At 40.9% G+C, this 27,550-nt stretch overlaps 3 protein-coding genes and 1 long non-coding RNA gene across 4 annotated transcripts in view; 3 read left to right on the forward strand and 1 right to left on the reverse strand.

The window, feature by feature from the left end:
* Positions 1-27,501, forward strand: part of LOC128885058 (uncharacterized) — a 90,564-nt gene extending 63,063 nt beyond the window's left edge. Inside the window, exons 3-4 of the mRNA XM_054138807.1 lie at positions 25,380-26,197; positions 26,890-27,501. Coding sequence (XP_053994782.1) covers positions 25,380-26,197; positions 26,890-27,322 — 1,251 coding nt within the window. The 3' untranslated portion in view covers positions 27,323-27,501. The remainder of the gene's footprint in view (positions 1-25,379; positions 26,198-26,889) is intronic.
* LOC128872455 (DNA-directed RNA polymerases I, II, and III subunit RPABC5) lies at positions 321-2,096 on the forward strand. The gene is made up of 2 exons (XM_054115149.1): positions 321-644; positions 938-2,096. Exons 1-2 carry the CDS (start codon positions 550-552, stop codon positions 1,044-1,046), a joined length of 204 nt encoding a protein of 67 aa, XP_053971124.1. The 5' UTR covers positions 321-549; the 3' UTR covers positions 1,047-2,096.
* LOC128872453 (proton-coupled amino acid transporter-like protein pathetic) lies at positions 1,415-15,776 on the reverse strand. Its single transcript, XM_054115147.1, has 10 exons — positions 15,551-15,776; positions 4,963-5,005; positions 4,807-4,883; positions 4,626-4,721; positions 3,987-4,137; positions 3,777-3,898; positions 3,321-3,685; positions 3,065-3,248; positions 2,825-2,991; positions 1,415-2,744 (listed from the first exon to the last, which is right to left on the reverse strand). Exons 2-10 carry the CDS (start codon positions 4,963-4,965, stop codon positions 2,503-2,505), a joined length of 1,407 nt encoding a protein of 468 aa, XP_053971122.1. The 5' UTR covers positions 4,966-5,005; positions 15,551-15,776; the 3' UTR covers positions 1,415-2,502.
* On the forward strand, positions 19,465-21,585 carry LOC128872457 (uncharacterized). The gene is made up of 3 exons (XR_008456186.1): positions 19,465-20,311; positions 20,930-20,974; positions 21,240-21,585. It is a non-coding gene; the product is annotated as an uncharacterized LOC128872457 (long non-coding RNA).
* Positions 27,502-27,550: the final 49 nt, after the last annotated feature.

Genomic DNA, 27,550 nt, shown 5'->3' on the forward strand with positions numbered 1-27,550 from the left:
TGATGCTCTTACAACTATGGCGTCAGGCAGAAAGGGCAAAACCCTAGGCTTCGAATAAATCTGAAGTGTGCCGATATGTTTCTTTCGTTTCCCCTTTTGAACATTTTCCAGAGAAAGAACGAGACAAACATATCGGCAAACTTCAGATTTATTCGAAGCCTAGGGAATATTATTCGATAGAATAAACGCTACGAATAAATTGGAATAAATCCCAATTGAACAAAAATTGTACCTATGAAGTGCACCTAGTAATAACGCTTGCATCTACGATTCCCTGATTCTCATGATTATGTTGGCAACACTAAAATATTTCAATGTGTGTAGCATCCTACATTCATTTGTATATACATAGTTGTGTATACTTGTGTATCTTGTGTTTATTGTATACGATGGATTTGAAGCATCGAATTTTCGAGAACGAATAACGACGAATGTTTCCATTTATTCGTTCCCGTTTGCGAAGTACCAGTAAACAAAAGTGTGTAACGACAAACGTGAACTTAACGTCAACGTAAATTTAAATAATCTTGTTTAACAAAGTTCACGACAATGATCATACCTGTACGATGTTTTACATGCGGGAAAGTGATCGGTAATAAATGGGAAGCTTATCTTGGATTACTACAAGCAGAATATACGGAAGGGTAATTAGAATTATTTTGACATCCAAACACTAAGATAAACGAAGAATAAGATAATTTGTAAAGAATACTTATATTATGGACATACCTAACCTCTATTCGTAGAGTATTATCGAATGCTTAAAAATATAATATACAGTAAGTCTTCGAATTACACTGTCTGATAGATATAATGGAAAAGAAAGATTTATTCACTTGTTTCGAAATGACTGTGAGTCGAAAACTTACTAGATATTAAAATATCTTGGATACATACTTCTTACTTATGCATCACGTGGTACATATATGTGTTGCAGAGATGCTCTCGACGCATTGGGATTAAAACGATATTGCTGTCGCAGAATGCTTCTTGGACACGTGGATTTGATTGAGAAACTTTTGAATTATGCACCATTAGAAAAATAAACACCATGTGAAATCTTTATTTCGACAATTCATCTTGTATATTGGTCTGTTTATCACAGAATTACATAAATTAATTAAATAAATTTTCATGATTCCAAAGCAAAATACACATGTACATACTTCTATTATATTAAAATGTATCATTAAAGTTTAAAAATGTTATTTTCATCTCACAATTACAGCATTTACTGAATTGTACATACATGTAGAATGGGAAAGAATTAAAATCAACCAATTAAAATGTAAAATGATCTGTATTTTATAATTGCGTTTGTTGCTTTTTTCTCTTTTCTTATCATGATCATGTATAAATTTTCAACAGTTGTATAAAAAGTTGACAAGTTTATAAAAAGTCTATTAGCAAAAACTGCTCTGACAAAATATTATGTTTTTATTTTGAAAATATGTATTTACGTTAAATGCAACATAGAAAAGTGAAACATTTTATACACTGTATATATATTACATGCATAAAACATGCAACAGGAACTTACTGTACACGGACATTCGTATACATAAACAATTTTTCTTAGGATTTTGAATATTACAAGGCTTTGCTACATATCACTAGTTAATGGTATCTTCTGAAAAAAATGCAGGAGGTTATATTTCGAGATTTGATTCTTAATCTGTAGAGCCAGCTACACGTACATCGAATTTCAATTTCTTAAATAAGAAACTCGTATATGGATGTAATAAACATGCACTTATGTATGCTCGTGTTTATCAATCTTAACTAAAATAAAAAATTTTAAATAACCGCGTAATTCGAGTGTCACTCAGTATATTCTGCATTAACAATTTCTAAAATAATATCTGTAAAAAGAAGCATCAAATACTTTTACGAAAAGCACTATTAATTAATAAATAATTAAAAGATCCGTATCTGTATTATTATACATGTATCTTGCTTTCATTTCAATTGTTATTTTTATTATTCAAATGTAAAGTTGTTTTAAAATACTGCCAATGTTTTTCAGTCTATATTTTTCTCTAATTAAATAAAATCGTTACTTGCAACTCTCAAATCTATCAGCCACTTGATATGTTCACTCCAATTAAATCTTTTCATATAACCTTCGCTGACATTATTCTTTTTATTTTATAAATCATTTGTGCGTAAACATAAGTTGAATTACTGCATACCGAATATCGGTTTTTTTTAATTCTCCTTTGCACAACAATCAACTCAATGTTTGTTATTGCAATAGTTTCTTTTTTCCTATCTTACTAGAGCACTTCATGTAGGCACATAAGTAGCAACTAAATTTCTGATAGAAATCTTTGTTTTCCATACATCTGATGTACGTTATTGCAATTGATATTTCTGAACCGGTCATTTTTTTTTTTTTAATTCTTATGATTGTCTTCCTAAAGTATCAGAAATTTATTGCGTTCGACTCGGTGAAGTGGCTTTCAAACAATTTTAGTTTGGAGTATTGGTATATGTACAGATCTATCTGTACATGTCCACAATTTGTATTAGAGCGCTACGAGAGCCAAATACTAAAGCCATGAGACCAATGATACATATGACGATGTTCTTTAACGCTACCCAATTGCCTGGGCCGAAACCGACGTCCCAGTAAGTTACGGTTTCGATGAACACAGGAATTAACAGCCCTAAGATGGAGAAGCAAAATGCACCGATCAATCCAATGAAAGGTTCGATAGTCGGTACAATCACAGCCAAGAGAACTGTAACACACAGGGTAAACTCATAGAAATTCATCTTCATCGAGCAACGTGTACTCTTATTTAAATAATTGAAAACATACCTGCGCCACTGACCATAACAGTTCTCAAAACATAATTTGCTAGCATAGGTTTCTTCTGGAATCTATCCTTTATACCGTCCCACGCGATATCGAGACAAACATAGAATTGTAAACCGAATGTACAATAAACTGCGAGAGCTATCAAAATCTTCACAACTTGGGCGGGTCTAGAATAACATTTACGATACTTTTATTCGTCCTCGTAGAATTAAAAGTACAGTAAAACGCGGCAATACTTACATTTCTTCCGTCGGCAAGTTCAACGTGATACTGTCCAACGTTTGGTCTTGGTATTTTACGTAACCCAAAAATCCAAGTAAAATGTATATAAGGGTGACTCCAGACATTCCTTTATTGAGAACACCGCAAATCCCGACAAAGTGTTGCGGCGTTTTCATGTTATTTTCCAGCGGCATTACAACACCTAAAAAAAAAGATTCGTCGTGCAACCATTCTCCTCTTTCTAGTTAAACGGCCAAGATCAAGTAAAAAGTACCTATCGCCTCCATGGCAAAAATAGTAATGCTGAAGAATCGCGGAAAGTCCTCGATAGACGCGAATAAAGGCACAGACGTGATGGGTGGTATATCCATGACTAAATAATAGAAAGTTATTCCTAAGCCTGTTCCCATGAATATATTGGCCACCATAGAAATAGGCGCGAGGTATTTCAAGTTGGGAATCCAACTGAGTAATATCATTGGGATCAGCAAACAGGCTGTCATTAACCTGATACTGAACGGACCGGCTTCGGGATCGTTGTAATGGTCGATGATTTGGTTGAAGTTCATCGCAACGATTACCGTGTACACGCTGCAGGTGCCGAAGTACGTTGTAAATAAACTAATTTGTATGAGATACCTGCGGGGCAAAATCAATGGAATGTTACATAGTTACCGTTTACGACGGATATCTGAGATTGTTGTACGTTTCCGTCATTAGGAAATCTTACCTAATCGGCTTTGAGAATTTTCTTCCCCATTCTGGTCCCGTAGCAAACGCTTCTTCCGCTATATCGGCGAAGCTCATTTGCGTGCGGTGCGTTTTGTGATAAAGAACGTGCGCACATTTTACCTAAAGCATTGCAAATTTGGTCGATGTCGTTATTTGTAATCTCGTTACGATATTACTTATCGCATTCGATGCCCTGACCTTTACTTACCAAAATGTATGCACAGTGCGTGCAGACAAACGCTACAAGGATCGTAGCAAATACGCCAAGGAGGAGGCCGGCATTCTTGAAAGCGATTGGCATGGACAATATACCCGTTCCAAGCGAAGCTTTCAGTAAATGCGTTAATGTGTCACAGTCCCTGAACAAAGACAAGATAAAACTGTAATTAACGATCGTTCATTCACATTTACAACGCGTATGGGTATCGATGCCTTGGGTCAAGCCCAGAACTTCTTTTAATTCTAATCAGAATGTCACCGTAAATACAGATTGTACAAACAATGAGAAATGTTTTTTTAACACTTTATTTACCGGGAGCCTATTTATAGGCTTTTTAATTGCAGCATTTAGCTATTCGAATTGATTTACTATGTCGATGGTTGTCTACTTGCAATGATCAGTGTTTGATAACAGACTTGGCTTTCAATGTACCCGGTAAGTAACAGTATGGAGGAATTATTATCAGCCTAGATTGGGATACGCTACTGTAGAAAATTCTTTTTTGAATCAAAGACTGTTTATTAAAGACTATTTAGAAATAGCCCGGTAAGTAAAGTGTAAAGCATCTCATATGGAAGTGGTCTGAGACGATCAGTTTAAAAAATATCGTCGATTGAATTCACTTACGTCGTTGGATTATCAACTTTTCGTTCACTGAATGGATCGAAAGTTTTCCCATCTCCTTGAGCTTCTACATCTCGTGGAGCGACTTGTACTTTGTATCTACAACGAAAAGAAAATATTTAGATTACCCAGATGCAGTTTCAACGATAACACGTTCAAGAATAATAAAATTCAGAAATCCTACTTGGTCAGTACGCCATCTTTCACGTTAGACCCGTCCGTGGGCAGGAAAGTGTCCAATTCCGTCGGTGTCTTGTTATCCTGTAATAAAAATAATGTAATAAATATTTGTACAAATTACAATGTATAAAGGAAATTATAGATTTTTACTGAAACATACCATTTTGTTGTGTGTGTGGTTTCCTGTGCCCAGAATAAATTATCTACAACAATAAAGAGGACTGATTTGATGAAAACAGAAATATGGCAGCGATTTTAGAGTTTTGTTTTTAACTAATGTAGCATTAAATGCCTCGGTGACTGATAAAGTCGTACAACACTATGCGCGTAACTTCTTTGGTTCTTATGTGATCTACAGGTACATTGTTATCATCGCGGTTTCGTGATTTACAACTTATATAATTATGCTATAAAGAGTAGCGCGTATCGTCGTTATCAAAACACTGATTCGTTAATCAGTTGCGCTTCGCAGATGATTGCACTAAATACACGGGTAAATATAATTTCGATCAATTTCGTAACTCTGTCGTCGAGAACCGTTTCAATAATTCCAAGCTAATTGTTATTAAAAATAACAGAAAGAAATCAGGTGCGTAATCAATTATTGCCTGACGTTTGAATAGACGAATTGACGAATTGAATAGACAAAAAAAATTACATTTATGTTCGAAGAAAAACTGTCGCTATAAAAAAAGGGTATGTTAGTGTAATAAGAAACGTTACAGCTGGCTTGATAAATTCTCGTCCGCCGCATACTGCGTTTCTTATTACATACCCGTCGCTATATCCGTCAATAATCCGCGCATAATCAAAACGTCGTTGCGATACTTCTTGGCATCGGTTATGTAAAACAGTATTGAAAGACTGCGTTCGGCATCAAGACTTTGACCTTGGGTGTAGCAGTTTCACGCGAATTAAACTACGCACGCGGAACTCCGCCAACACGGCCTACAAATTACGTGGGAAAAATTCGAGTAATAATAAAATAATGTCGCAAGTATACTTTTCGTTATAAATCTATTTATTTTATTACGGATCTGAATAGCGGTTACATATTCGTAATATCATCGAAATGTTTATTATTCGGCGAAATATACAATTTATACAGGGTGTCCGAAAAATGTTGGAGGTCTTTGAAATGGGTGCTTCAGGAGGTGATTTGAAACAACTTTTTCCTTAGCGAAAATGTTGTCCGAGGCTTCGTTATAGAGATATTAAGAGAAAAGCCCCGACCAATCAGAGTGCGAGTATGCCGGTGGGCGGGGCCGTCTAACGCGTCGCCTACGCTACCGTGGGCGTTCCGCCGGCATACTCGCGCTCTGATTGGTCGGGGTTTTTTTGTTAATATCTCTATAACGAAGCCTCGGACAATATTTTCGCTAAGGAAAAAGTTGTTTCAAATCACCTCCCGAACCACCCCTTTCAAGGTGTTACAACATTTTTGGGACACCCTGTATATTCATACCCTGTCGGTAAAACGGATTCTCGTTGCTGGCGGGGTACATTACGTGCTACTTTTATATTGTTATAACTATTTTTGAAAACTGCCATATCTCGAATTAACAGAGTCGGTTTCAGCTATATTTCCGGGGAGGGGGAAATCTAAAAATTGTAGGTCCGCCAAAGTAAAGTTTAACCGTTGATTTATTTACTCGGAAATATACAGATCTCGTTATCTTTTCCATTAAGAAAACACGGATTACTACGGTAGTTTTATGAACCAGTCACGCAACCGCGAAAGCGTTTTATTAGGTGCGATCAGTGCGATAGAGTAATCTAATCCATAGTTTATTGACATGGGAGTGAAGCGAATGTGATGTAAATACACCATAATTTTATAAAGCGTACCTAACATCTTATTCAAATTATGTATTATTACATTTTTGTCGTTATCTGTGTTTGTTAAGTATTAGGAAACACATTTGAGCTGTCTAAAAGTCTGTTAGCCTACCATTAATCTCGATAACGGCGGGAATCCCCGAATGCAATAAAGGGAAATGGTTTAACACGGTAATTCAGTTGCATCTATTATGTACGTGACTGTTCGCAATTCAACACTGCGACCGATGTTCCAAAGAGTCGCGACCCCAACCTTTGAGACCGTAGCCTACGTACTATTGCCACTGCACGCTTCCTACGGGGAAAAAAGTCACTAGTCTAAACTCATTAGCCACAATTTCATACAAGTATCGTTAACCGCGTTATCTATGGGGTACGTAATTAATTACGTAAGAGATTTCTCAAGACTGTTGCGAGTTATCGCTTCGAGAGACGAACGTCCAAGATGTACGAACCGTACGCCATGTTGCGATAATGACGATAACGCGAATATGCATTCGTTCAACAACGTCCCGAAATAGTTCGAGAATTAGCCGTTGAACGACTGCCACTGTAATCGATGAAAGACCCTTTGTCCCCTAATACTACTTATATTGTTCCCGACACTTTTGTTCTTCTCATCGGACAAAGAGCGGTACTGTTTAACCTTTGTTGTCTCCTCTTCTTTCACGGACAAACGCGAAGCCACGTTATTGGAACCTATCTTCTGTTTTTCCGATAATAGTTTTTACTAACGCCGAGAAGAAAAATATAATCTTATCTCGCGAACACTTGCATAAAATGTACGATCAATCGTTTACCATACCGTCCTGTTTTCGAAGTTTCCCGCGTTTATAATTAGAGGACTCGAACGGGATATTTTAGAAAAGCCTGAAAATATCTAATGTACGGCTGGGTAAATTTAGAAATTTATTTCACCGCGACCTTACATAACTTCATTTTATTTGAAAATTCTTACATAATTGAAAATCGAATATTTACGAAGTGCCCCTCGAAACGCTGCGAAGAAAATACGTGATTTTTTTTTAAGTATTCCTCGCTGATATTTTATCAGCGGGTTGTAGGGGAGAGAGAGAGGGTATAAGACAATTAATAAAAAAAATATATATATATATATGTGACCACGTAGATATGTGACATTCATCGATCATTCTTGACGTTACATTCGGACATTGTCCTCAAATATATAGAACCCGTTGGCAATCACACACTGAACGATCTAATGGATGCGTGCGCAGAATCTAAATATAGTACACATAAAACGACCCTGTAATTTTCAGTATTATCTAGACCCAATAACTGTCTCCGATTACAGAAACGATCAATATTTCCTATCGTTCGAAATTAACCACGACACAAGAAATAATTTTTGTTTGTCTCAACCGTGTCTCTCTTTTATTTTATTATCTCGATAATAACGCTAACCCTATCAAGCTGATCAACGTAGGTCAAACCACTTACTAAAAATTACCCAATCTCCATCCGATCTCTATCATAACGTACCTGTATACATAACCTAAGCCTCGATCTATTCGTATTTTAATATACCACAATAACCAATAAATATATCTGTTTAAACTAGAACGATAAATAATTGAATGCAGAGACGCGGAATAAATTTCTAATCCTAATAATTGAATGTAGAGACGCGGAATAAATTTCTAATCCTAATAATTGAATGTTTCGCGCGAGCGAACTGGCCGCAACCACGTCTTAACGATTTAATTTCGTTCCGCGTGGTCGAGACGCTGGAAAATAAATGGCGAATTCGCCCAGCGTCGATGTCGAACGTATCATTAGTCCGATCGACCTTGATTATTGTTTCACCGTAACGCGATATGCGATACGCAGTCAAGAAGTCGAAATGTAGTCAAGGTGGCAATTTGTTGGCCGTTCACCCGTCAAACCAGTCATCGCGACCGACGCGCCCTCCTCACGGCTTCGCGGTTTTTCCGTCATATGAAAACTGCTGCACCTGTCTCGGGTAAACGAAATAAAAAATGCGTTACGTAACCAGCGGGTGCGTTCGTTCTTACTTGGATAACGCGCCACGAGGGCGCGGGGCGGGGTTACAGAAATTTTTCTTCGTGTCGCGAAAGCGTCATTCGCAGCGATTGACGTAAAATCAGATAAGAGCGGCTCGTATCATAGACGACCGTGCCGACGATTCTCGCAATCCACATTGGAATTAATTAATCTCTAATCTATCCTCGTTAAGAGCGGCAATTAGCGGGCCGAGTGTCACGTTGAAAATTAGGTCGTTCAACTTTCAGAGTTAACCTCGCTTTAATTATGCTCGACCCTCGGACTACGAACCGCGCGATCTTACACACGGTGTCCCGCATAGGGCCAAATTTGATTCGTGGAAAAATGATTTTTCTACGCATTCTAGACATTTCTTCTTGGTCGAAATAAATTCTTCTTAAATGAATAGTTGTTGAAAGAAACGGTGGGTGAACAGAGGCGAGGCGCTCGATCTGAAACTAACCTTAAAATTGCTGGTTGGACGAAACCCTAGACCAGAGGTTCTCAAACTTTTTAGATTCGTGGCTCCTTTAATACCAATCGGTATGAGACCAATCTGAAGTATATCAGACAGACTACATTTTGTGACACAAGCTAACTAAATATAAATGTTACTATTTCGCAAGACTTAATTTCTTAAGAAACTTTACCGATATTTATTTTTCTTTCTCTTACATTTTTACATATTACATTTACATATTTACAATATATCGCAGGTTCCCAGTTTGGGAATCACTGCCCTATACTACCATTACTTGAAGTTTGCCGATAAACATTCGTCTCGTTTCCTCTTTCGAACATTTTCCAAGGAAGGGAACCAGACAAACATTATCGACAAACTTCAGGCAATGGAGGTCTAGGGTTTTGAACAGTGATGGGCAAAATCCTAGACTTCGAATAAATCTGAAGTTTGCCGACATGTTTGTCTCGTTTTCTCGTTTGAACATTTTCCAAAGAAGGAAACGAGACAAACACATGTTCAACATTTTTGAACAACTTTGCGATACCCTCCTTTCCACGTGACCACAAACGTGGTAATAAATGTACGTATTGTTCTTCCTATTATTACGAAGCGAACGTATTCGTCGCCATTAATTTCTCGCTTTTGTCTACCGAAGGCGTAAGAATAAATTATGCTTGACAGCCAAGAAAATATATACGCGATATACACATGAATAATATGTGTTCTACAAGTGTACAATGCACCCGTGTCATTATTCTCCGCGAACATTACGGATATCGTCTAAATATTCACCGCGCACTTTACTTACGGTCATTTACAATGCATATGACAGCACTTTGAACGCTTTTAGAGTTCTCGAATTATTTTGGATCTACCTAGACGTTCATTGCATTCGAAATATGTATCGGAATTATCGAACCTCGTTTGTCGAATCCACTATCCGATTGCGAGACTCGCCGATTCGAAACTGTGGACAGAATGTTATCTCCCTGACACGAAAACAAAGTCGGAGCATTCTGAAGCGAGGAGTACGGGGAGACGAGAACTACAATGTAAACACACGGCTTGGCTGTGAAATAAAACAGTGCCAACGGATAAGTCAACGACGCGACGTCCATCAGGGGTTACCAGATATTAACACCAAACGTATTTATCGAAGGAAATAATTTTCAACGTATCTTCTGATTTCCGATAAAGTAATCCAACGAATACATTTATTTTTATAAATAAAGCAATCAATTACCGATACGTCCACGAATTAATACTCGCTCTGGATAATAAGTAGCTGAAAAAAAAAATATATTTTAACGAATTAATCGTTGAAATTCGAGCTTATAATATGCGGTTGTATCAGCAGCTCCAATGAGTGGATGTGAGTCTTCCGTTCGAGTGTGTTCGTTACGACTTATGGCTAGCGCGTGGTGCATGGAAAGTGTTCCATATTTGTTCCTAATATGTATTATAATAACTAACATGTATAATAATCTCTATTCTATCTGTGTTTGTAATATAATAACTAGTTTTGGGTAAGGATCTATATATATATATATATTCTTAATAAAATAACCAACATAAATACAAAATTTTAAAAACAAAATATGTCGATATAGAATATCTCCGAATAAATTTTCGTAATTATTCTCATCGAAAACCTTCGAAGGTTCGATACAGAGAGTGGAAAATAACGAAATCGTTTGTTTACAAATAAGAAGATACTGCGACCTTCGCAAGTCATCGGAAATATGGTCATAAGCGATTATCCCACGTCAACGGAAGTTCTTATCGATACAATTGTTTTGTTGACCCGTGTCAATTTGTATCAGCGAGTCTAAAGGACCATCTGCAATCTACGGTTCATCAGGTTCTCAAGCAAATTAGATTCTCGGTGCGAAGTTACGCGCTGTTATTCGCGACTCGCCGAGCTTCGTCCAAGTGTACGTAAATACTCGAAACCGAACTATCGGAATGGATCGTATTTGATCGGAACGTGGAACCGTGTTACTTGAACGGCATGAAAAATGGCGAATTACTATTATTACAGATTTGCGAAACGCGATGAGAGTGAAAGGTATCGTAATACGCCAAGTGAACTTCTCGCGTTACTTTGGCGAATTTTCTTCGCTGATCGATTTCCAATGACTCGAACTTTAGTTTTAAACTAACCCAGTTTAGTTTTAAGTAACGATTGTTTCGAAGTCTCGTAACGAATTAGTTTTGCAATGGCGCGCAAAAAAAATATCGAATGTGTCTTTTTCACGAGCATCTCGTAACATCGCTAAATAATCTACGAACGCAACCTACGAGATGTTTGTAAACACTAAATTGGCTCCGTCGCTTGGCCGGCGGCAGGATGACTAACGAAAATGGCCGGCGTCTTACGGTGGATACGATAATTGTGCAAATAAACTCGGTGACTAAGTCTGGACGGTACTACGAAGCGTGGGAAACGGCCAATCCCGTTTCCTAGATTCGAAATTCGCTTTGCCTATTTTTAAAAATCATACATTAAAAAAAAATTTATATATATATACACGTTGAATTGAGTAACCTCCTTCTTTTCGAAGTCGGTTAATTAGCTGCGATTCCAAAATTCGATTTTATTAATTTTAACGTTTTCTGTATACCGTTAAAAAAAAAAGAAAAAAAAGACAGCTGACCGTTTACGTTCTTCGTTCGAAAAATTGAATAGTCACGTAGGTGCGTAAGTGTTCCGTAAATAAAACGGTTTCGAGAAACGAACAAAATTCCAAGATGGCTGCGCGTCAGCTGCATTTAGCCATCATACGCGTGACTTCCCACGGACTTGACACTTCGGTAATCCACTTACGTATTATCCTTGTGAAAATGTAACCCAATGTGTTTAAAAATAACGTTCCGTGAACGTAAGCAACCCGATAAGATTCGAGACTCTTACGGCTTTACGCTTTATTGCTCGATCTCGTCAGATTTTAAGCGACGCTGTCGCGTCTCCATTGTGCATGTGCATTACAGTTTGATCGATGCGACTAAACTTGCCTGGCAAGTAGGCCATCTAAGAACTAGGCTTTCTAGTTCGTTGCCACTCGCGCCAAGGTTACGTGCTCGATTAATTCACGCAAAAAGAAAACCGAGTAATCTCCGTTTGTAATTCATTTTAATTCCCTCGTTACGAGACCGTCGTTTATCTGCTCGATAATTTGCCGAATGACTATTCAATTCTGACCCATTTAAGCTTATCCGAAAATGAAGGATATTTTGAAATCAGTAAATTAATTAACGCAGATCAGAGACGGGGGTATTCGTATTCATAAATCTGAATAAATTTATGAATAACTCGTTATTCACATTTTTATTTATAATTAACTCTTCATTGAATAACGTTAATCACTTACCTACATTGTTTACTATCCCACACAGAATCGTTTTCGCTCCAAACAAACGGGTAATTACAAAAATTATGTAATGTATGCAAATAAAACAATCATTGTTGTTAGTATTATAAAAAAAACATTATAGTTAATAAACACGTATACGAAACTCTGGAATATGTATAAGCACCTTGGATAATATAAATAAAAATATGATATAAATAAAATGTGAACAACGCGCTATCTATGAATAATAATGCGAATAACGAGTTGTTCACATTTTTATTCGCGAATTTATTCATATTCATACTTATCAATATTTATGAATCGCATCGGATCACTTTTGCATTATTTTAACGAGATCAAATTGTTGCTTGAATAAACGAACGCGGTAACATTGCGAACTTTCATTGAATAACGCCTGAAAATATACGATATATAAGAAAAGAAAGAAAATGTTTCGCGATGAATGAAACAGACATATCTGAAATATTAATTGGTCGAGATGGTCGGTAACATTTCGCAGCATAAATCAATCCGTTACGCGAGTGCGTAAGAAGGAAAGTCAATCAGGTTACAGTTATGCGCGATAAGTTCATAGTAATTGCAAGGTCAATGAAATTATTCATATCGTATAGACTCTGCGGAATGGAGATTCTTGAGTAGTTTCGCCTCCGACCAGCGTATCAACCGGTTTCAGTTCGAGGTTCAAGGCGTTCGATTCCATATCCGTATAGATGGGATTTGTAAATATTCTACGACTATCCTAAAGAAATTGTTTTTCAGGATTCCAGAGGTTTTCAAGAATATCGTTCACGTTCAATTTAGAAGATAGATCGTAGAAAAGTTCGACCGAGCCCTTCCACTCTATAACGAAACTGGATCGAAGCACTGATGGGCAAAACCCTAAGTTTCGAGTAAATCTGAAGTGTACCGACATGTTTGTCTCGTTTCCTCTTTTGAACATTTGCCAAAGAAGGAAACGAGACAAACATGTCGGCAAACTTCAGACTTCTCGCGTCGATATCCCTCGATAGGTTAAAATCGAAAACGAAGAGTCTCCCGTACACCGTCGATAATGTCCCCCATCTGTTTTACCCAAAGAAAAATTCAAAACTGTGCACAAAAAAAAAAGAAGGAAAAACCGTAAACGACTTTCGGAAGCATTATGGAATACCTTATCGCCGCGTTAGCTAATTAATGTTACCAGTTTCCTCCGCGCGCGATACGGGCAGGAAAAAGTGCGAATATGTCAAGGAAGTCGGTGGACAAGTGGAATTAATTACACGGAAATTATCGATGCCTGCGCGACGCGGTGCAACGAACGAATTCACCTACGTAGAAACGTTGTTCCGATATGGAGGTCCGAAATATCGACGCGAAGTTACATCATGCGATGCCACTTGCGAAGGAACCGCCATCGCGAGCCATACAAGTCGCGTCCACGCAAACTTACCTCCACGTGCTCGCGGCGGCGTGATTCCTGACGAAACACTGCTCTACGCTTGCAGCTACCGCAACTTCCGAAACAACATTCACAAGGAATTTCTACATCACGATTTCGAACTATCCCGAATTTCCGTATTCGTTGCAAAGGCTCGTTTACGACGAATCGAAACGTTTCACGTTGGTACAATCCGTATTTAATATAAAATCGTCACGAAATGCATTTATTTTTCGCGTACCTCGCGGGTCGTTAGTATACATATGTATAGATCGGTTACGCGCAATGGCTTTCGTGAGCATGCGTTGCTAATAGTTACTTAATTTTATCGCCTCGGGAAGAAGTTCGATATCGTCGATTTGTAATTAAAAACTGATCGCGGTTTCCTAACCTATAATCTTAAGGAAGACTCAACACGTAGAAGACTCGTTACGTGTGAAATTTGAATGTGAAGTCGATACTGTTTTCTGGGCTCGAATAAGAAATACTTGACATACTTTTTAAATATATGACTACAATATGGTCGTAAAACAGCGTAATACTCGAAGCCAGGGAACGGTACTTCCACTTCGGAATCACAATGCCTTGTCCTTTCCCCGAATTTCGTCTTTACCTTCTCAGTTAACGGTACATACGTAGGATTCACCGGGAATAGCATTCGAATGCAGCTGGCGGTCAACCACGCGCATAAAAGATTCCTAAAATACGCGCTGCAGCCAGTCGAAGACGCAGAAGATCACAAAGAGGCCTGATGGAATTGTAAATGACAGAGAATATCGAAACCGAGGCTGTATCCCGTTCTCGCGGCGACGATACGCTATCAACGGAATACTTTATCAGTTCCACTCGTGCTGGTACGGTTTGGCAAAATTTTGTACGAAAGAGACGAAGTGGCGACAATATTTACACCGCTCTCGGCAAACACAGATACCGAGTTGCACAATCAATTACCATATTAATAGTCATTGTTACACGCCTCGACTTAATTGCTCGCGATCAACGCGAAACTAGAATACTAATACAGAGTAGTTTCCTATTCGAGTCTAAAAAATGTTGGAAGTCATTGGAGGAGGTGGTTCGGGGGGTGATTTGAAACAACTTTTTCCTCGGCGAAAATGTTGTACGAGGCTTCGTCGAAGAGATATTAACGGAAAACACTGACCAATCAGAGCGCGAGGATGCCGGTGGAGCGCTCGCGGTAGCGTATGAGAGCGGCCACTTAGCGCGTAGTCTTCGCTACCACGGGCGCTACATCGGTATACGCGCGCTCTGATTGGTCAGTGTTTTCTCTTAATATCTCCTCAACGAAACCTCGGACAACATTTTCGCCAAGGAAAAAATTGTTTCAAATCACCTCCCGAACCACCCCTCTCAAGGACCTCCGACATTTTTGAGATACCCTGTATACGTATCTACTGTAACAAAATAATCGCGATAAAATTTGTCTCCGCGATGGTACACGTTGAAACGAGAATTTCAGATATCGATCATGCGGTTCTCGATCGTCGCTCGATGACTGTGTCCCTAGTCCCTATCCCATTTCCAAATTGAAATCGAGTTCACCGACGCTATAAATAGTGGCAGATGATCTAATAATGGTTTTCGACTCGGAAATTAAAGTTGTTCGTACCTGTCGTGCGACGACTCGCTTGTTTACGGTGAATAAGAACACAACGCGGTGCGAGCCGATGGATCCCGTCTAACGATGTTGCCTCGTCTCTGGCGTACGCCGGTATGTTCGGTGACACAACGATCCACGAATTTATCGCAACGTGTTTGCCACGATCCCGTCCACGCTGCGAACTTCTCGCAGCACCGAGTTATACACGTACCGGCGTGCACCACCGCGAACACCGACCGAAACGAGACTGCCGTGCGGACGCACGTCGTTCAAGAATAAACTGAAAGTTTTTGTCCCCGGAAGAGCGTCGCCATGTTTCATCAGACGACCGCCAGGGGTCGAACGCCATACCCGACCTTCGATCGAATTATTGTCGCAACATTTTTCTCGATTCATATAAACGATCTTCGATAAATACTCGCTGGAAAAAACGAACGAAGGACGCGCCGTTTTAGGTTATGATTCTATATTAGAAATTTTAAGGGATTTTTAGGAAGATTAGATTGTTGTTTATATAAATAAGCGAGTATTCTACGAGTATTCTACGAGTATTCTGCGAGGTCTGATGTCTTTTATATGTGGAATTTGGGATGGAAAATTTGATATTAGGATAAGGTTGGGTAAACGTGTTATATGAAGAGACGATAATGAAATATAGAGACTAATTTTTATCTTAAACTTTTAACTCGCATTTTCGGACTTTTCAGGTCAGAAACTACAGGATTTGATAATTTTTAACCAAAAAAAAAAGTGGGCCCCTGAGACAAAGTTCGACCCTATTATTCATTTATTTCCTAAAATTAGTTACCGTTTCAACGAGCTCTTGTGTTGTATAAACTCGCACTCAAGAAGCGTGTCGTATAAACTTGTACGGTAGAAGTTCTACCGGCGCACGTGGTCGTTTAACCTAGCAAGAAATCCTGAAGCGATAGTCTCGCGTTACAACTATAGCTGAATTACGTCTGGCTCGGGTCTGGTACTAATTAGTTTAAAATTCGAGTATTTTATATGCGTTCGGACGTTAGGGATCAATTTTGCATATTCGAGTGTCGTTAGTAGAATATTATATCGATATATTCGCTCAAATATACAATAAGAATATCGATGACGTATTTTACCGCGATCCCTTCGCGAGCCTGGTTTCTTTGTATGTTTCTGTTTCTTTGGATATTTTACAAAGTTAACGAAAAATTTACCCGCGTCGATCTGCATACCATCTGAATTAATATTTGCCAGGCGTGGTTTCCTCGTGAAACCGTATGATGAAATTCTGGGAGCGATGTTACACTATCACAGCTACCATGCCGTTCCCGATCCTCGAGTTCGAAATGTCAATCAAATACGTTAACGATCAATAAAAAGCTCCGATCGTTATCAACATTAATAGCGGCGTTCGACGGCGACTAGCTTTCTCAGTTCTTCCGATAGTTGTCAGCGTTCCGTTTCGTTATCGGCGTAGCAGGAACAAACATCGGATCTCCGTTGTTAAACTTTGAATTATGAAACTATTGCATCATGTTACGCGATGCGTCCTTTCGTCGCCGATGACGACGATCGGAAACGGTGACGTTCAACGGGACGTTAAGATGTTCGCTGGTTTCTGAAACCGTGCGGAATTAAGCGACGCGTCCGTGGATCATTTTTAATTGTATTAATTCGGACTGGCCGCAGAAACGTACGCGCGCGGGTCGATCGCTGCATCGATTCGTTGATAAGCGAGCTATCAATGAGATACGCAAGACGCAACGGGACACGAGGGATATACTATTCGCGTGTATCGGATATCGTCAATTGCACGTATACGATAATAAATTTAAGAAGAAATTTCTCTTCGCGCGCATTTCGAGGAATTATTTTTCTCGTTGAAAGTTAGTTCATTTGAATCAGATTTCTGTATTTGCGAAAGTATGAACTCGCATAAATATCTGCGGTCTAACGACGAATACGCGTTATACTTTGGAAAAAAAATGACAAAATATGGTGGAATCGAACGGAAGATAAACTCGGTCACGCGGATAGCCGCAAAACGCAGTTTCCACCGACGAGTTCTCCGCAGTCGTTTCTGGGATTCGCGAGCATCGTGCGAAAAACGAAACACAACCGTAAATGCACAAGGCGTAATTTAATATCTGCATGGGCCATTAGTAATTCTACAACGTGATACATTAAACGCCAGCGATATCAACCGACAAGGGGCGCGTTTTATTGCGTCGAATTATTCACTGCGACGAACAAAAATAAACACTACTGAATTTCGATACGTCAGAAATTCCCGCTCTTTTCCGGTGTTTCAGAACTTTCAGGCGCGTTTTATTGCGTCGAATTATTCACTGCGACAAACAGAAGTAAACGCTACTGAATTTCGATTCGTCAGAAATTCCCGCTCTTTTCCGGTGTTTCAGATCTTTCAGGCGCGTTTTATTGCGTCGAATTATTCACTGCGACAAACAGAAATAAACGCTACTAAATTTCGATTCGTCAGAAATTCCCGCTCTTTTCCGGTGTTTCGGAACTTTCAGGCGAGCCTCGTTGGCTTATTTTTCGAGTACCACGCGTGCAACTCGTGCAGAAACGGTTTGGTCAGTTTCCGTAATTCCTCCTGTCGTTCTAGGTCTGTTCCTGAAAAACCTATCTCGTCGCAGATTGGTCGCCATCGTCTGTCCTTATCAAGCCTCGATTTATCATCGTCCCACGCACACCGATCCCGTTTCAAATCACGACGAACCGATGGTGGACGCGCTGCAAAGCGAATCGAGCTCGTTAGAAGCGGTTAGAAGTTTCTAACTTGAAACAATAATTTAACACTAGGTGAACGCTAAACGCTAGGTCCACGGAGGCACGTAGCGCTCTATATCTTTTCTTTGCTTTTTTATGTTTACTTTTTGAGAACTTATTATATAGTATATACAGTGGGTTTATCGTCGAAGCGGTTGGCGAATAATGTAAATGGTTAGCGTAATTTTCATTGTAAAAAGAATGGATGAATATGTTACGGCGTTCTGCGAACGTAGCGTTAAAATTCATGTACATACGACGTTTTCCCACGGGACAAACGCGTTCGTCGACGGATGGACCAGTGTCTGTTGCGGGTTTCTCTTCGGTCCTGAGAACCACCTCGAAGGCGTCCGCTCGATCCAAAGTGTCCTTCATGCTGGTGTCCTCTGGATTCTGTGCAAATTCGACATCGTCGATTTCATATGGAACATCGATTGCACAAGCAAAACATTGATTAACACTACCCTTGCCCGATCGTTCAGGTGGAAAGATTAAAAAAAAAAAAAAAATAAGACCAACCTCCACGTAACATCGAAGGTCACCCGGACCACTATGCTACCTCATCTGAACATAGAACTTTCCGCTCTTTCCGAATCCGAGACGAAAAATAGGAGTTTTATTTGAAGTAATAAAGTTTATCTTTAAATGACCTTGAACGTGACCCTCCAAGGTCAAAGGCAAGGTCAGGAGGTACCACCACAAATTTAACCTTTTCGAGGTATTTTTCTACAGAATCGAATTCAGTCCACTTCCGTAATAAATCTCTGTCAAACCACAAGCTCCACTTCGAAAAATCTACGAACATCCACGACTCGAGCTGTTATTATTTCAATTGATAATTGTACTTTCCAAAAATCACTTTTAAATTACACGTGTCGCCCTAGCGACGCCACTCGAGCGTCCCTCGCCTCCCTCGTTCCATTTCTTTTCTATAAACGTAGAATTTCCTTTCCATGTTCATAATACGATACATACGATACATAATACAGTTCGGAGGTCAGAGGTTCCGCTACATAACGCTACGTGAATCATTACAGACGGCGAGTGCCTAACGCGATATTCGCACTTCGCGACTGTTACGCATATCTCCCGAGCCGTAATAGCACAGCCTTGATGCGTATCCAATGCAAAATGCACGCGACGCGGTACGCATACAATAACGCGGTAGCATCAACGAGGACGACAAATAGCGGTCTCGCGCGAATATCATTTTTTCCGTTCACGGGAAAACACGAAATAATTACCTCGTCGACAACGTGAAAAGGATCGGACCGCCGCTTAAGTTTTCTTCGTTGATTTCGCGGTGGGCGCGAGGCGATAAATGTCCCGTCCGCGGAGTGCGAACGCGACGCGCTGTTTCGAGACAGCATACATCAGGATCAAGACGTCGGCCGTGGAAAATTAATCGCAATGCGCATCGAGAATTAAAGAGATACGAAACGAGCAAGCACCCTGCAGCTTTCCAGATAGCGTACGTCAAGATCTCGCGGAAAATTAACTTGATTGCGTACCGGAAGTTAAAGAATCGCCGATAAGGGAATTCCTTCGATGTTGGATTAGTTGGATAGTTTGGATTGTGTAATAAATCAGGAGTATAAAAATCAGTATAAAGTCGTTTCGTCTTTAAATTCACGGAATTATTTCGTCGATACTGCGTCCTTCTTCTACCAGGCGTCAATCCCATAATTGGAAGAGTAATGAGCCTTCACTTTCGCGGTAGCGGAGCTTTCGACCTTGGTCTATATCGCACAGCGTGCGAGTTGAACAACAAACTGTGATTTTTATGGCGCGAACGACTCGCTAACGGATAAAAAAGTTGCGTTCGACGATTTCATTGCATCGTTACGCCGACCTCAGAGACCTACGTTCGTGTAATATTCCGGATATTTAATTTCACAGACCGCAGCTCTCACGCAACATTGCGACGGACATTTTAATTGCCGCGTCTTTGTCTATCGTTCCAGGGGACGTTTGAAATATATCACCTTTATTCGGGTAATTTACCTAATTTTTCATAAATTCATAGGTGACTTTAAATTTTATGGTGCCACAAATAAATTTTAAAGGTGACTTTGTATCAGGGTGGTCCTTGTTTTAATTAATTTTGTTGGTGCAGAGAAAGGAAAGAAGGAATTTCTTAAGGTCCAGTAAGGCTATATATTAGGTTGTCCCGAAAGTTTCTTTCGTTTTATTAATAATTAATACATACACAATATTTTATGTTCATTCATAAAATTCATTTTTTCATTTTCAAGCGATTCATTTCGCTTCGTTACTGTTACAGCATCAATGTCGAAGAACTTGGATCGTCTATTTGTATAAACACTGCCACAGAAGATAATTGAATGCAACTCACGAAAGAAACTTGGAACAACCTAATATACATATACATGTATAATGGCCGATATATAAATGTAAACCAAACCGAGGACACGTGAGAAACGCCCAAACGTACTTCTAGTGCCAACACACAGTGGCACCATAATTTTCGACAAGGGCACAAGCTATCCAGGAATTTCTTATCACGATTCCAAAGATCATTTGAAACAAGAACCACCATAACGTACATTGTCCGAGCAAGCTACGCTAATTTTTGTGCATTTGTTTCCAGAGGATTTCCCTTCTCACGGAATACCTTGATCCGATGAATGGCGCCAGGTATATATTTCCTAGGATGATTCAAACGGAGCCTTTCGCTGATTTTCCCTTCCTGTTCACTGGATTCTTTCGGTTTCTCGAACTTGTAATCGTCGATGTTTCCTACGGGCGAGCCTCGTGGTTTTGCGGTTTTGTCCTTCCACCAGAACGGCGGTTTCAGGAGACCGCATTCCTCGTCCTCCTTTCTGAAAATATTATTCTGTTTCTAATCGCAGTACGCGGCGCGACGGGGCGCATGTTTACTTGGTCGTTTCCTCTTTTCTAGGACATTCCACGGCGACGACACGACGCTTTCGGAAGTCCTTCAGGCGCATCTGACGAATATAATCCAGCTCGTACTGCGGCGAACGGGGGAAGATGGATAACACAGCTGCAAATTGGAGAACTTTAGACGAGTTTTCTAAGTATGTAATCGCAATCTACAGCTACAGTCAATATTGCGAGCACTTCAAGAAATGGTCGTAAAATCGTAAAAGGATATTCCTTCGAAGCTTATGTGCTCTTATAAAAAAATTGTCGTGGCACCTCTCGTCGTCACCGCTAGAATCGTACAGTAATGTAACATAAAACATCAAATATTGTGTATGTATTAATTATTAATAAAACGAAAGAAACTTTCGGGACAACCTAATATTTAGCCTTACTGGACCTTAAGAAATTCCTTCTTTCCTCTCTCTGCACCAACAAAATTAATTCAAACAAGGACCACCCTGATTAAAACAAAGTCACTGCAAGTACCGCGTCTTTCTCACAAGTAAGTACTCGGTACCGCCTATTCGTCTATCAGCCATTCCCTATCACCTATTAGGTAGCTTTTTACCGACCGATAGTTTCAAATTTTAAAATTTACGTCGATTGCTATCATCGTCGAATGCCTGTATCGGTAGACCCAACAGTACACTCCGCGTGAAAATTCTAATATCTCCGTTTCTATAACGGAACGTATTTTAATTACGGAACGATTGACTCGTCTAAAAATAAAATATCTATAAATTTGTCAAGGTTCGACAAAATCCTCCCTCTGACGTCTGGCAACGGCGTCTATAGCAATCGACGATCGCCAATCGAACAAATTTTTCCAACGTCTCGTCGAAATTGGGTTACAAATCACTCGTGACTCATTAGCGAATTAGTGTCGTCCGCCGAATCGTTTCGACGTTGATTGATTCTCGGACGTTCTATTATTCGTACGGTCGATATTCGATTGGTCGAAATTGCCGGCGTGGTATGTGCCCCTCCATTACGTTCAATGGGGGACAATTAATATTCCAGACGGCTCCTCGAACGAAGAAGAATGCTCGTACCACGTTGGCCAGGACGAGCGACCCCCGATCTTGGGAACGTAACGAATTCGTTCTGAAGTCGTTACTCGGCTCGGATCTAAGTCTAAATCTAGGATAAACGTCTGCTCTACGCAACGTCTAGACACGCGTAAATAGGGCCTCAGCCTCCTTTCGAGGCAAGCTTCAGAAATCAGTAGTTCACCGCATAGGAAGAACTTGACCCCTGATCTTGGAAACGTAACGAATTCGTTCTGAAGTCGTTACTCGGCTCGGATCTAAGTCTGAATCTAGGATAAACGTCTGCTCTATGCAACGTCTAGACACGCGTAAATAGGGCCTCAGCCTCCTTTCGAGGCAAGCTTCAGAAATCAGCAGTTCACCGCATAGGAAGAACTCGAGTAAAGATCGTACGAATACAAATGTTGGAAACGTGTCAAGAGTTTAACTCGGTTAGATGATTAAAAATGATCCTAACGTTAGTTAAACGGAATCCCGGGACGTACGTTTGCGTCGATCGCGTTTCCACTCGGGCATCAAGCTCAGCGTTTGGTGAACCAATCCGTCGTCCTGGCCGCAGGGGGCTACGTAGCCCCCCTTCTCCTTTTCGATCCACCGGTTTAAAGTACGCGAGTCCAGCTCTTGTATCGGCGCTACTGGGTCGCCTGCAACAATTACATCAACTTTCGCCTAATTCGATCGCCTTAACTCGATTGCGTCGACGATCTTAAATGGCATCTACCGAGGGGGGCTCGAGTGGACGCAGTAGACAGAACGTTTAATCGCGGAGTTTCTCGCCCGTACGCGAATCGAGTCGGACGGCGTGTCGTAGCTGTCACGGCGGCATTCAAAGATCGCGTTTAATCGATAGAGATTAAATAATTATGAATTCCGTCTTTCGTTTCAACACGTCGAGCGCCGTGATAATTTTTCCGAAAATTCTTACGGGCGTAACATTCTGAAATTATTCAAAATTGCATCGTCTAAGATTTGTCGCGGTATTTGTTGTTACAACGTCGGAATCGAGAGTAGATTGAATTTAAAAAGCAATGACAACGATTAAGATAACAAGAGCAAAGATGTTATTTGAAAAGAAAAGGTACACGATGAGTGCAACGCGGGGGAAAATGTCCATGCGCTGTAAAATAAACAACCTATATGGGCGAACATATCCGGGCGACGTTCTACAGAAGGCAATTACACAACCGATCATTGAATCGAGAGTTTAAGCCACTCTTCCGATAAAATTAAATCATCATCCGGCCTGAAGGATTCGGTGAACCTTTCAGAGCCAATTGTAGAATGAAAAATACAAGCCACGTAACCAAAGTCAATAACACAGAAGCTTTCCTGGTACGTCGTTCGAAATGTGTACAGAATCGCCATATGCGTTCTAGGAATACTTAGTAAAAAGGGTTATCGAATATATTTGCCCGTGATAGAGGCTATTGGAAGATAAACGGAAGATAAACTAACTTAGAGCTCTTTTCATCGGTTTCAGCTGTTTAGCCACGTACTTATGGGTGGGGGACGGTTTTCCATGGTGAAAAATTCCATCCGTCAAATAGGCCGGTGAAACGTCGGTTACGTAATAGTCAATCGGCGGCGGCTCTGGAAACTGAATTATCAATTAAATGATACTCCGTGAAATCGAAGCTACGTAAACGTATACTTATCGCAGAAAAATTCGTTAAAACGATTTTATACTCCCGATATTAAAAATCCTTCTCGTTTTCAATCTCAATATTTCAGTTGGGAATTTTACTTTTTGGAATCTCAAGATTTATAAATTCTATTCAGGTTTATTTTTTGTAATACTTCGCTCGTAGAATTCATTTATTTAGTTTTCTAGCGAAGGCTCCGTAAAACATACCATAAACATTTCTGCTTACGAAAATGTACCGATTCCTCTCAGAATGATATATTTCGAATCGATGTTTTGGCAGAATTGCTAAAAAATTGCGACGCCTCGCAATAAGGACATCTAATCGATGAATTCTGTATTTTTGAATTTATTTCGCGCTAGTTGCCAAAGTTCGTCCCGAGTTAGGTAACGTAACGCGCGATCGCGACAACGTTCGAAGTCACGATGCCTGCGTTATCAGGGCGAACCAGTTTCCAAAGGTTATGGCGTCTCGCTTGAAACCCCGTTGCAACCAAATCGATCCCTCCGCTAACGAATCTTTCGCAAACTTCACGAAAAAGGCGTAACCACGTTTACTGGAACGTTGCAGAAATTTTAAGTGACATACCGAACCAAAGTCCTCGCCGATCGTCCTTAGTCGTTCGTCCCGCGTCTCTTACGCGTCGACTACAGCGATCCAGAGACCATGGAGCGCGGAAGTCGTTCGAAGAAGAAGTCTTCGAAAACGGAGAAGGCCAAGGGGTTAAATCAGGTTGAAACAGAGCGACGAATCAAATCTAAAAATGTTAGCTTCGTAAATATTTTCGTACTCCTGAAAATATTTATGAATTTTATTTTGGGACACCAAGAATTATTGACTATTTGTTTTTGATACCATTTGGTAGCTTTTGATGCTTGGATCACAAAAAATGGAGGTTTTAATGTCAGGAATTAAACAAGTTGAAAAGTTATGCGTATGTAAAATCGAGTATTTATGGCGTATTCGATAGGTCGATCCGACGCCATGTTGGCTTTTGTCCATGCTCCGTTGATCGGTCAGGTAGAGAATGACATTAGAATGGTAAAACGTGTTACGAAAATACTGTCTGAGTAGGTTTGGTGCTCAACTTTAAATACGAATAACTTTTAAACCGTTGGATTCCTGACGCTAAAATTTAGATTGATGAATTCTAGGTACCGAAAATGATTGAATGGTAAAAAGAAAAGTCAATAAATTTGTGTGCACCGAAGCAGAGTTGAAAAGTGCTCGACTTTAGATAATTGTAACTTCGAAGCCGTTGTATTCCAAACACTAAAACTAAGATTTCTGAATTCTAGGTACCAATAACTACTAAACGATAAAAACAAAAGTCAATAAATTTGTGCGCCCCGAAGTAAAGTAAATCCCGAAAGTGTTAAACAATAAGATAATCGTGTAGCGTGAAAGTCCTTTTCTCCGCAAATTTTTCAAGAAATAAACCGAAACGACCGTTTCGAAAAGGTTCCAGAGGCACCATTGGTGCTAGGTAGCCGGGACGAGCCTCTGCCGGACGCCAAGGAGCAGTACCTCTTCTTCCTCGAGTTCCTGGTGGACCACGTGGTCAGCGATCGCCTGGCGAAGCTGAACCAGATGTTCTTCGTCCCCACGACGATCTGCATCGACTTCCTCAACTTCTCCGCGGACGAGACCGTCGAGATAACGCCGGTGGACCCTCTCTTCCAGCCTCAGGCGGGTGTCGCGGACGACGTCGAGTACTTTTACTCGGGACGGTCCGTGTTGTTCGCCATCGATCAGCGCACGGCCGTCAACAAGATCGTCGATTTCGTGGTGAAGCTCTGCGTCCAGAAGAAGATGCCCGACGGCGTGAAACCGGACGTCCTGATCGGCAGAGGCGAGCTGGACCTGACCAAGCACTTCGCCGCTCTCAGAAAGGAGATGCTTCAGTGCTGGAACAAAATGGCCCCTCCTCCAAAGTGCTTCGAGGGAGGGGTGCCTTTAATGTACAACGACGTCGAGGTGGGATGCGTGTGCATGTTCGTCAGGATCTCGGCGTTCGGTCAGACGATCGTCACGGAGTTCGAAGCACCGCCGGACATGGACGTCTCTGCTTACATCTTCAAGGGCGACCAGGTGAACAACCGATCGCTCGGCTACAAATGTCGCGTGATCGATTCGAAGGATGCGGATATCGGAAGGGACTCGACCGAGGATGTGACGACCGGAGGGCCACCTTGCAGGGTCTGCGTGAAGGAGGAACATCCTTGTAGTCCTTGCGGACAACCCATAGGTGCCACGATTAAGCCTAACGCGGGTCCTAGGTAACTATGGGCCTTCGCAGGCTCTTTGCGAGCTTGGAATAAGTTCGCGGAGGCTTGAGTCAGGTGGAGTCTGTCTCGTGACTAAAGTGGGACTTGTATCACAAAACTGGAGGTGGTTTGTGGTTTCGGGTGAGTATAATGTTTTCGATGGGGTTGAGTGGGAAGAATAGAGTTCGTATTGAATTTAATATGACTTTGAAGCTAGAGACTTTCGAGCTTCCGAATTATACAGAATTAAATAGGGGGATAGCTGAGACAATTCTGAATCATAGTTTCCTTTGCAAAAGTGTCGTACGATGCTTCGTTTTCGAGTTATCAACAAAAAACAACCGACCAATCGCAGGGCCCGCTCAGCCGCGAGAGGCTGGCCCGGTAGCTGGGCGGAGCGTCCTGGCGCCACTCGAGCGCTGCGATTGGTCCGTGGTTTTTCGTTGATAACTCGAAAACGAAGCACCGTACGAAATTTTTGCAAAGGAAATTGTGGCTCAGAATCGTCTCAGCTACCTACCCGTTTCCGGTTCTTACACTAATTCTGGGACACCCCGTGTAAACCTTCCAAATCTCACGCGAGACTCGGAAGCAACAGACTTTTCACTCTTCCGAGTCGCAATAACCCCCGAAACACGTTTCAACCTGGCTCGAGTTTACTCCTCCTGGCTGAAGAAGTGAGCGTGTTCGAATCCTGTCACCAGCCCCCGGCCGATCACCGAAGCGGACGAGCGGCCGATGCCCGTGATTAGGTCGCATTCAAAGCCCGAAACCTGCGCCGACGTGCATAAAAGCGGTCTGATTCAGTCCAGCCGCGGTTCGGCGCACCCGTGCGGGAAGGCGGTCGTCCTGAAGGTGTCGGGAGTCCTGGACACCGGGTCCGATAGAAAACCCACGGTCACGGTGGCGTCGGAAGCGGAGGCCGCCGGTCGGAACCCTTGCGACCCGGATCACGACGTTTTCGTGCTGAGGATCGGGAAGAAGGGCATCGTGGGGGCCGACGAGAAGTCCGACATACAATTGGAGATGAGGACCCCCAAAGGCGTCGAGAAAGGACCCCCTATCAGGCACGAGACGCGGGAGATGCAGACTGACGAACGCAGGACCGGCAAGAAACGGAAGAGGAAGAAGAAATGAACGGGGATGGCTTTATTTTTAAGGGCGATTCGAAAGCGGTGCGAAGATCGAAGCGTTCTAGGTTAGATTAGGAACCTGGTGTTTCCATGAATTTATATATGCCACTTTGACGCCACTTTCGAATCTCCCTGTATACGAAATTCGATGAGCTGAATAAATTCATTTTGAAAGTAGCTTATCCTTTTATAGCGCATAATGTACATTTCTGAAATAAAAATCCGATATATA

This window comes from Hylaeus volcanicus, chromosome 2 (assembly GCF_026283585.1).
Source record: "Hylaeus volcanicus isolate JK05 chromosome 2, UHH_iyHylVolc1.0_haploid, whole genome shotgun sequence".
NCBI lineage: Eukaryota > Metazoa > Arthropoda > Insecta > Hymenoptera > Colletidae > Hylaeus > Hylaeus volcanicus.